Source organism: Mastacembelus armatus, chromosome 8 (genome assembly GCF_900324485.2).
Source record: "Mastacembelus armatus chromosome 8, fMasArm1.2, whole genome shotgun sequence".
Classification (NCBI taxonomy): Eukaryota; Metazoa; Chordata; class Actinopteri; order Synbranchiformes; family Mastacembelidae; genus Mastacembelus; species Mastacembelus armatus.
In genome coordinates, this window is record NC_046640.1 from 9,304,976 (window position 1) to 9,315,931 (window position 10,956).

At 40.4% G+C, this 10,956-nt stretch overlaps 2 protein-coding genes and 1 non-coding gene across 3 annotated transcripts; 1 reads left to right on the top strand and 2 right to left on the bottom strand.

Annotated features, from left to right (window-relative positions):
- Window positions 1-367: 367 nt before the first annotated feature.
- ccdc47 (coiled-coil domain containing 47) lies at window positions 368-6,030 on the bottom strand. The gene is made up of 13 exons (XM_026326015.1): window positions 5,911-6,030; window positions 3,763-4,061; window positions 3,523-3,624; window positions 3,083-3,257; window positions 2,832-2,953; window positions 2,680-2,745; window positions 2,357-2,458; window positions 2,120-2,230; window positions 1,856-1,941; window positions 1,700-1,758; window positions 1,490-1,599; window positions 1,187-1,354; window positions 368-1,027 (listed from the first exon to the last, which is right to left on the bottom strand). Exons 2-13 carry the CDS (start codon window positions 4,051-4,053, stop codon window positions 947-949), a joined length of 1,473 nt encoding a protein of 490 aa, XP_026181800.1. The 5' UTR covers window positions 4,054-4,061; window positions 5,911-6,030; the 3' UTR covers window positions 368-946.
- An 876-nt stretch (window positions 6,031-6,906) lies between these two features.
- dcaf7 (ddb1 and cul4 associated factor 7) lies at window positions 6,907-10,324 on the top strand. Its single transcript, XM_026326150.1, has 7 exons — window positions 6,907-7,283; window positions 7,559-7,717; window positions 7,980-8,091; window positions 8,179-8,297; window positions 8,389-8,598; window positions 8,747-8,864; window positions 9,168-10,324. The coding sequence occupies exons 1-7, from the start codon at window positions 7,146-7,148 to the stop codon at window positions 9,338-9,340; spliced, it is 1,029 nt and encodes a 342-aa protein (XP_026181935.1). The 5' UTR covers window positions 6,907-7,145; the 3' UTR covers window positions 9,341-10,324.
- Window positions 10,325-10,458: 134 nt separating this feature from the next.
- On the bottom strand, window positions 10,459-10,530 carry trnac-gca (transfer RNA cysteine (anticodon GCA)). The gene has a single exon. It is a non-coding gene; the product is annotated as a tRNA-Cys (tRNA).
- Window positions 10,531-10,956: the final 426 nt, after the last annotated feature.

Consider the following 10,956-nt stretch of genomic DNA (forward strand, 5'->3'; position numbering starts at 1 on the left):
CAAAATGAAAAATAACCAGGGTATTTTTATACTCCCCCAAAGGGAGCCCTGTTAAGACTTACATTATAAAAAGGCTTCTGACCAGACAGAGCTATCACATCTATTTCAGCTCAAGAGACAACCAAGCTGATGTAACCAAATCTAGTTTAGATGCTGCTGACACGATCTACGAGTTAAATTTAGCATTAGACCCCACCCATTCAAGTGCCCGTTATAGACAACTTCTGATACCAAGAGGTCTGTGTATCAGTTTCGATGTAGTACACTACTATTTCATGACTTGCAGGCACATGACTTGCACATTTTTATCGTAAGTCATAATCAAGTGCCTCATAAACCAAACAATTTACCATTAAATACCAACAGAAACAGTTTCCAGTGCATTTTATTGTTTGCTCAGGTACTCATTAGAAACAGCCTGCAAGAAATGTCAATCTCCAAGCTGATATAAATTAAAAAATTCTTGATAGTATCATTTAAGATTATATTAATGATAATTAATTTCTAATGAAACCACAACAATACTTTAATTTCTTTTAAAATGTGGCTGAATACCACCCAATAGTGTGTTCCTTTTCCAGCTGATTAAGTTTTAAAAGCTCACATGGCTACACAGTTTTCAAACAGAGCTTTAAAAGAGTTTGAGAAACTAGCTGGACAGAAAAAGAAAATAAAAATCCTGGCGAATATTGTGGTGACAGATTTGATCGTGAAAAAGTCCCTCTGACTTGACACAAGCAGTTCACTCACAGTCATTAGACCTCAGCCGTACTACATTGAACAGGTGGTGACACAAACAGCTAAGCTTGACACGCCCAGAGGTACAGAATGTCTGTCTGGAGCTGTTGGGACTGTGAGCTAAAGCTGTGGTTTGTGGTGAGAGAAGCTGGAGAAAACTGAGCTAGAGCACTGTTTTAATGTGTGCTTGTATCCCTGTAGTGATCTTTCACATGGCTTTCACTTTGATCTGCTTCATCTTCATCTGCTTCTTCTCAATCTTCTTCTGCTCACGTCTCTGGGCTGCTTCCTGAAAAAGAGAGGATTAAATATTTAAGATGCTGCCTCCAGGTTTATATGTGCAACATCTAACTCATGGCAATAAATTGAATTTAGCATATTTCTCACAATGTTCAAGTGTTCCAATAAAATGTGTGTAGTTTGTTGTGGGAAATTTCCTGTTACAGACCTCCAGACGACGCTGTCTCTCAGGGTCCTCCTCATTCATGATCCTCTCCTTCTCGGCTCTCTTCTTTTCCTCGCGGCGAGTCTGGGCTGCCTCCTGGCGTTGAGCGTGAGTCTGCTTCAGGAAGTTCTCCTCCACACGGGCACGGTTTCTGTCAGCTTTCTGCTTTCCCTAAATGTACAGGGAAAAACACAGGGTTTCACAGCTGCACTTCAGACTTCAGTCTAAAAGCTGAAAATAGCATAAATTACCTAGTTATCATTTTGGGTGCACTGGGAGACACCAGAGCATTTGAATCTGGCTCACCTCTCTGTTGAGACGGAGTTTCTTGACTTTATCGATGCTGTAGATAACCATGTTCATGAGAGGAAGCAGTGTGTCCATGTCTTTGGGAGAGGTGTTGCCCATGCCAGGCACTACAAACACACATTGGTATACATCAAATATGTTAGTAAAAGTTCAAAAATGGGGTACAGTTCAGACTTTCAAAAACAGTAGGAGAGATAAAACATTTACCATTAAATGTAAACAGAAGCGTCTTCTTGGTCTCAGGCAGCTTTAAAGGTTGACCCTCCCTTAAATATAACACAAAAGCAATTAGTACCACATAGAAACAAAAAAAAGCTAAATAACTTGCATGTAAAAGACAAAAAAGATGAAATAACTACTTACTCTTGCATAACTTTTGGACCAGAAAATTGGTCCGAGAAATGGATGGACTCAATCTTGTCAGCATGGTTCATGATATAATGTACCATCTAAAATTTAAAAAAAAACAAAAAAAATCCAAATGCGAAGGTTTCATAAGAGATTTGTAGGAGGAGGAAGATTTTTAAGGCCAACTCAAGAGACCCTACTCAGTATCAGGGACTCTGTAATAATGTTTTATGAAAGTATTTTTTGTAAGATAAGTGTTTACAAAGAGCCACACTTCACCTTGTTGTCCATCACCCCATCTGTGACCTCACCCATCTCACTAAGAATAGCCAGGGAGTCTGGCAGACCATACTTGGCCCCAGACTTGGGCTTGTCCCCGCAGAACTCGCTCTATGGTAAAAGAACAAAAATCCAAGGCACTATTTCAGCATTAAGGTCTACTAGGCAGAAGAAAAGCAGATTGAAAATTTTAAATTATGTGTATATAATACAACAGAAGATGTAGAAAATATTTACCAAGTCCTGCATCTCCTTCTGAAGCCGGGCCATGGCCTTTTTAGTGCCCACAGCAAACACAAAAGTGTCCATGTCTTCTTCATTAAGAGTCACTTTGATTTGCTACACACCAACAGACAGATGCTGAGGGTTAAATACTATTTCCATAATGTCTTGCTAATCAGTTGAAATGTAATAAATAAATTATCAAAAACTTTTACAAATATTTTTAGAAGCATAATTTCTACAATTCCATTTGGTAGCAATTGAGTTCTGTCAGGGAAGTCACTACAAGCTTTGAAAGAGCCCACACAAAACTGCATAAAGTGATACATGGCACATACCACTTGGTCACAGGCAGGCCTCATCATCCTGGCCAGAACATTAAGCAGGTCCTGTCTCTTCAGAAACTGGAACAAACCACATATTTTTAAAATATATTCAACACAGTACAGTGACAATGACCCACCCACATATTGAAGCACATTGCCCATACCTTGAGTTGGATCAGCATGCCTTCACAGCACACACGCCCAGAGCACCACAGGTTGTAGATGTGTTCATTTTCCTGATTAAGCTTCCCAGTGCTCACTGCTTCTTTACTGGTGCCATCATCACCTAAATGCACATATTACTGGCAATTAACAAAAAGGCCCAACTCATACTCTCTGTCAACATTTGATCCATTTGGCTATGACCAGTTATATATAGTTGCTATGCACAATAGATAGAGGAGGAAGACCTCACCCACTAGTGCAAAGTTACTCTCTAGAAGTTCTCTATGTGAGTTAAACCAAGCCTGAGCGAGGCGGCTGTTTTTGTTCTTTCCAATGATATAGTTCATGATGTAAGCCAACAGGCCAGTCACCATCAGGATCTCCATGTAGTAACTCTCCCAGCTGTTCTGGAGATGTGCAGGAACCTGCAGAGAAACAGCACATGGTTATCACCAACAGTGTGACTGAAGTGATTTAGGCTAAGTGAAGGTAGTTGCCAAAGGCTACAATTTCAGAGTTTACACTGTTGCCATTCTAGGGCAATAGTGCATGTAAATTGTGTGAATCCAACTGAACCAACAAAATATCTTACCCTGCCTCTTACCCTTACCCATTCAGATTCTATAGAGATGACAATTAGCCAATGACTGGGACTTGCTTCTAAGAATTTAGCAGCAAAGCCTGGCTTACCGTGTGGATTATTAGGGGGTCCTTCGTGGAATGGCTAGACTTTTCCATGTCTCCAATCCCCTCAAACTCCTCCTGGTCATATTTGCTGTATATGTCTTGATCCTATGGAAACATGGCACTGAATTACTCTTGCTACAGATTCTGTCATACAAAACCATGAAAAACAATTATTAAAAGAACTGCACATTTCATATTTATTGTTTTTTCATATGCATATGTCACTGTGACTTGGCAATGTACCTGTGTCTCCGAGTCATCAAAACCATCTTGGCCATCCTCCAGCTCAACCGTGGCTTCATCTTCATCTTCATCTTCATCAGGCTGTGATGACAGTGAGACACGAGGCGGAGGAGCAGTTTCTGCCTCAGCTGCCAGATCATCATTCATGTCCTCGAATTCAGCAAAGTCATTGTCATCAAAGTCTGCTAGGTCCTCGCCATCATCAAAGTCATCATTGTATCGCCCCCTAGAAACAGGAAGGGCCAGGAGGAGCAGCAATGTGGGTATCAGGAGGAGATAAATGCCACGCATGGTGGGACCTGCATGAAAAGAGAAATGCAGAGTAAAAAGTAGATGCAATGCACTGGACACCTACAACTTTAGAAGAGATCAAACATAAATTTTGCATTCATAATACAATTATTAAAAAAGGAAGAAACAAGCTTACACCTTACAAAAACAGGAAGTCAAATTGAAGAAATCAAACCAGTTCAGTTATTTGTCAACTAGTTCATGTGGCAATTTGCAAGCAGTGCTTTTGATTTAAAGGTGGGGTTGGTGATTTCTTTCAGAAGTATTTTTGTTACACTTCTTGAATTTCTCTTTTCATTCTGATGACAACAAAAAGATTAAAAGCACTAAAAACATAAAGAAAAAAAAAGTCATCTGGGGCAGCAGCAGCAGGGCTCAGAAAAACCTAACCAATCATTTTATTCAACCTGAACAAAACCATTGGATGGCCGACCTGTCCGTCAGCCCACTTCTGTATGTGCTTGCACTACCTGAGCCAAGAGTCACTCACAACACATTTTTATAGCTACAGCTATCAATCTGTGGCAGAGAAGGCACCCAGAGCAGCTTTCATTCACAAACAGAAGGCTGTACTCCAGAAAGCCACAACTGAAAAGAAGTTGGATGCTGCAAGAACTTTTAATCAGAAACAATATTGGTGTCATTTCTCAACGATGGTGACAACTCAGAGCAAAAGGGGCTGGAAAGTGAGGCCATTCTGGCCGTATTTATGCTGGACACATCAGTTTAATTTTGTTTCTGGTGGATTAGTTATTTTCCTGAAATCTGTAATGTTTAACTTATGTAAGTATTATGCATATACTAGCCAAACGCCTATCTAGCTAAGTTACATCTGAATGAGCCATGACAGGTGTCGTGATCTTTTTCTCAACGCTCTCTAGTGGCGAAAAAAAAGGCAGAGAGGTGTGGCTTTGGAGTGTTACTAAGAGGTATTTTGGAGAGACAGAAGAAAAGGGTGGGATTTATTTGGTTAACTACTTTAAAAAGCGAGCTTGGCGAGTCTGGTTTTTCCAGAATCGCCAACTATACCTTTAACTGTCATTACTTCATGACTTCAGGGTACCTACAAAACAGCAACGTTCATTAAAGTGTAGCTTCACCCTGCTATATTACACTGTGGCAGAGCACAGGTTGAACTGGTCCATGTTGCTGTAACCAAGTCAGTCCCTGTTCACACAGTAGTAGTCACGTAATAAACCCCAAAGAGCAAAGCATCCCCACGGTCTGAGACTAACTAGAAAACAATGACTAAGGAAGAAAAGTAACTAATGTGCCAGTACTAGAAAACGTTTTAACCGTGTTTCATGTCACAAATCAGCACTAACATTAAAGAAAAACAGCCGAAAATATAAAGCATTTTAATGACTCGATGTAGCACTCTTGGGAAAGTTAAGAAAACGTGAAGTAATACGAATATTAATAACGTAAAGAGCTTTACAGCATGTGGTTGAATCCGGTGAATATTCAACCTGAAAGGTGCTGCTAGCACCAACTCCATCCAACAGTTACCCTGCGTGACACGTTTTCTAACAGACTAAAATAAGTCAAAAGGAACACTTTATACTTATCTAATGACATACAGCGTTATGGGATTTAACCACAAGCGGTAATCATATCGCGGTGCTCGACCCATCCCCCAGCACTCACTCACTCACTTTATAATTAGCTGTTAGCAAATACAGCGTTGGCATGCTAACGGAGGCTAACTAGCATGGCATTCTGTCGCTAGCAATACTTAGCTACTAGCAAAACTACGCATCATTTTGAACTGTGAGTAGCATATTTGCGTTTTAAAACGCCACAGAAAATGAGTTTTATTAAAACCAAAAAGAACGAATACTCCAATATTCAACCTACTTTGAGATTTGCCGTGACAACAACGTAATCCTGGATGAGCTGTGTTAGCTTGACCTGTCCTTGTTAAACGACCACACAGGAACAACCCTTCAAAATAAAATCACCGCGACTGATCTGTGCCTATCTGCCTATCTGTGCCTCCCTTCCACACGACCGAAATCACGTGACCACCGTGTGGCTTGTGCACAGTTTTGTTGGATTTAAGTTTTATTATGAATATATATAATACGTGGTTACATTAAAATTGTGTTTTTTTTCCAAAACACTTAAAATGTTGTAGATTGTAACACTAATGTTAACATATTAAGTTACACTACACTTTGCACTGTAAAATGGCTGCTTCAATAGAAATTTATGTATCATTTTGGAAATTAACAATGAATATCCATGCATTATATATAGCCGCTTATTCCTAACCAGGGTGACAGGGATCTGCTGGAGCCTATCCCAGCTCTCTTTGGGTGAAAGGCAGGGGTACACCCTGGACAGGTCACCAGTACATCACAGGGCCACATAGAGACAAACAACCTCACACACTCACACTCACTCCTATGGGCAATTTAGAGTCACCAATCAACCTGACATACATGTTTTTGGACTGTGGGAGGAAACCAGAGTACCTGGAGAAAACCCACACGAGGAGAACATGGAAACTGACGCAATACATGTAACTACAACTCTAACAGTGTTCTAAATATTATAAATGAAAATATTATAGTCCCAGATTGACTGCTGCAAATACAACGTAGTGTACTGTTTAACATAAACTATCAGTAACAGAAATTTACAATAGTAAACAACATTCAATTATGTAATGAAATTACTGTAATGATGATTATGATAATATAGGCCTAATAGTATAATTATTTTACATTAAATTACATAACTTTATTAATGTATATAAAAGCCACAACTCAAACACTGTAGTTATTTAACTTTCAATAAAAAAAACAAAAACTTCTCATTTTATGTTGAAAATAGTAACCGGAAGTTGTGTGTACGCTGTTGACCTAAACTGTTTTTCGGGTTGTAACGCGTAATGCCACTCTTTGTTAAGTAAAGTGGAGAGGAATCTTCCTTTAAAACAACATTTGCTTAATTGCATGATCTTTACCACACCCCGTGCTGGTAACTGTTCTTCCGAGTTAAAATAAGGAGACACAGTTCGCTCGGAAGACTACTTATTTCGTAGTTAGCTAACGCTAGCGTGTTAGCTGCTGAGACAACAGCGGAGGATGTCGCTTCACGGCAAAAGAAAAGAAATCTACAAATACGAGGCGCCATGGACGGTGTATGCCATGAACTGGAGTGTCCGTCCTGACAAACGCTTTCGGCTGGCGCTTGGGAGCTTTGTGGAGGAATACAACAACAAGGTGCGCAGTGTTTATCAGCCAAGGCTAAAAATGATAACCTTAGCAGATGCTAATGCTAGTTGTCCTGCGTAGCAACAGTGACTAAAATCAGCGTTGTGTTGTTATTCCACAGTAACAAAGAAGGACCAAATATGCCTGTGTAAAAACACACCTGGCATCTTTAGTGTCTTTGATAGTGATATGCTGGAGTAAGACTTTATACCTAATTGCATATCCACCCTCGCTCTAAAGTCGTTTGGCTCGTCTTGAAATAACGGGTCGTGTCTCCTGTACAGGTTCAGCTGGTGGGTCTGGAAGAGGAGAGCTCAGAGTTTGTCTGCAGGAACACATTTGACCACCCTTACCCCACCACCAAGATCATGTGGATCCCCGACACCAAGGGTGTTTACCCGGACCTGCTGGCCACCAGTGGAGACTACTTGCGCATTTGGAGGGTAGGAAATTTTCTTCACTCCGATATGATTCTGTTTTTTATGGTGAAATAATTGCATAAAAAATGATTGAGAAATGATTGTTCATAATACTCCTGTGTAGCCAGAACAGACTATGGTCTATTCATTTTTGTGCTATTGATCTAATTTTCTCATCCAAAACTATTCAAAATAAGCCAATCAACATTGTTAAACTGGTCCCACTGATTCCAAGTACTTGTCTTAAAAGTGCTCACTGTCATATTCCTTTGCATTTCCTTTGCAGGTCAGTGACACAGAAACACGTCTCGAATGTTTGCTGAATAACAACAAGAACTCAGACTTCTGTGCACCCCTCACCTCCTTTGACTGGAATGAAGTTGATCCCAATCTGCTCGGTAAGAAATCCACTGTATGATAAATGTAGTTATGGATTGGACTCATTTGTATAGTTTGAATTCCTAGCAAGTTGGTTCTTTCTGCAGGCACATCCAGCATTGACACTACATGTACTATATGGGGGTTGGAGACTGGGCAGGTGTTGGGGCGAGTCAACCTGGTGTCTGGACATGTGAAAACCCAGCTGATCGCACATGACAAAGAGGTGTGTGTGTGTATTTGTCAGCACTACGCTTTATGTACTTGTGTACACAGCATAAGCAGGTATTAAATGAATTTTCTTATGTACTGTACAGGTGTATGACATTGCATTCAGTCGCGCAGGAGGTGGTAGAGATATGTTTGCTTCTGTGGGGGCGGATGGATCTGTCCGCATGTTCGACCTCCGACACCTGGAGCACAGCACCATCATATATGAAGACCCCCAGCACCACCCGCTGCTCCGCCTGTGCTGGAACAAGCAAGACCCTAACTACCTGGCTACAATGGCCATGGATGGCATGGAGGTCAGTTTCATGTGGACTTTGTCAGCAGTAGATCTATTTTTTGGAACTTTTGGTTTTAAGATTTAAACACTGATAAGCCACAGGAAGATGGCACCTTTGTTGATCTACGACTTTCCAGTCTCAATCTGATATTATTTCTGGATGATAGGTGGTCATCCTAGATGTACGTGTGCCTTGCACACCAGTGGCTCGGTTGAACAATCATCGCGCCTGTGTTAACGGAATCGCCTGGGCCCCCCACTCCTCGTGTCACATCTGCACTGCAGGTAAGCTAAAAGGCAGCACTTTGTTAAAATAAGACAATGAGCTGTGTGTTGAGAGATGAAATACAATCCAGGAAATCAAGTTTGACTCAGATTAATACACATCAGAAGCAAGAATACGCCACAATGTTTTGTAATACTCGGACCGCATTTCCTCTTTCAAATGAACAAGTCTGCTTTGTTTTCTCACAGGTCTAAAGTCAGTCTGAACCCTTGTCCAAGCCAGTTTCAAATCTGCTAAATTTTTTACATATGCCAGGCTCATGTATTTATTTTTATACCTGTTCTGCTTGTGTTTTCTCTCAGCTGATGACCACCAGGCTCTGATTTGGGACATCCAGCAGATGCCACGGGCCATTGAGGATCCCATCCTGGCCTACACCGCTGAAGGGGAGATCAACAACGTACAGTGGGCTTCCACACAGCCCGATTGGATTGCCATCTGCTACAACAACTGCCTGGAGATTCTGCGTGTCTAAAACCATGGACACTTGATGAGGAAGAGAAAGGAGTGTTGTTTCAGATTTGGACTTAATCTTTAGTCCTTGTCCTTCTGTTTTCAAGGAGAGGATGAGGTCACGAGTGAACTTTGAGCGTGTTTGGAGTATCCCGTATCTACTCCACAATAACCTGGTTTACATTTTCTTCCATGTCTTAACTCCATTGTTCTTCTATTAAATGTGTTTAAGCTCTTATTTATTTTGCTCTTGAGGTAGTGTTCAACATCTGCACAACAGCTGTAAGAAGCTGTAAGATTATCATGAAGGGTTTAGATGTGTGTGTGTTTTTTTTAAAGGTTGATACAAACTACTGTAGGGGGCAAAAGATGACCTCTCTAATATGTAGATATAGTTGTAACTGCCTTGTGGATCATCCCATATTGGTGATTCAGAGAACAATATGTTATAATCTTGTTTATCCCTGTGGCAATTTATAATTCTCAAATTGGGGTGTGTCCAGTATCTTCTCTCCAAATGACCATGTCCAGTCTCAAACTTGTGACTTGTGCAACTTTTAAAAATTGTAAAATGACCTGAGAGGGCTTCATGTTGTCACTGCAGTGGTGTCTGTCATCATATAATGTGTTTAAGTTTGTGTGGATGATGTACAGCAGCACTCAGAACCTACCAAGGAGATGTTGGTCAGCTTTTTAGCTCCCTAATTATTCTTTTTTTTTTAAATTGTAGAAGGATGTGCTTTGAAAGCTCCATTTTCCTTGTGTTAGAGTGAGTTGTGAAATGAGAGGAGAGTGAAACAACTTCCTGACTGCATCTGCCTGTTTTTGTTGTTTTCAGTAATTAAAGGGTTATGTCCTTGTAGCATGCCATTGCAAGGTCAAATGTACATACATATAAATATATCAACTTAAGATGTTGTTAAAGCAAGTGTTCATGTTGTAGCTTTTTTTCATAAAGTTTATTATTGAATTTGCTCTAATAAACTGTTCCTCCACGTTCTAGGTACGCACTGTAGTGTGGTGTTTTATTTTGTAAACGGAACATAGATCCTGACAGTCCTCCTGTGTTAAGTAAGAATTAATAGTATTCTCACCTTTTTGTCATGGTAGACCAAAAAAAAAAAAAAACAATGTGACCACAGGGGGCACCCAGATTTGAACTGGGGACCTCTTGATCTGCAGTCAAATGCTCTACCACTGAACTATATCCCCTATTTTGTTTGTTGTCACAGGTGTTACATTACACTCCACTGGGATCTGAAAACCTGTCCCTCTTTTGTTTGTACATCAGTTCCCAACAGCAGCTTGGATGGTGAGTCATTAAGATAAATAGATGATTACTCAGATCTAGATGCTTGTCTGTGTCCATCTCCTGAATTTATTTCCACAGGCAGCTGCTGTGCTCAACCACACTGGTTAATAGTGCCACCTAACGTCAGCTTATTATGGTGAAGGAAAAAGTACTCCCAGCCTTTACCTGAATATGACTACCCATATAACAAAGTGCACACTACAAGTAGAAATGAGTACAATTGTAATATCAGATAAATATGCCTACTTTTACTACTAGTGGAGCTGATTTAACATACTGCTAGATACTGTTAATATTAAATGTTAATATCTTAATTTCCCTCTGGA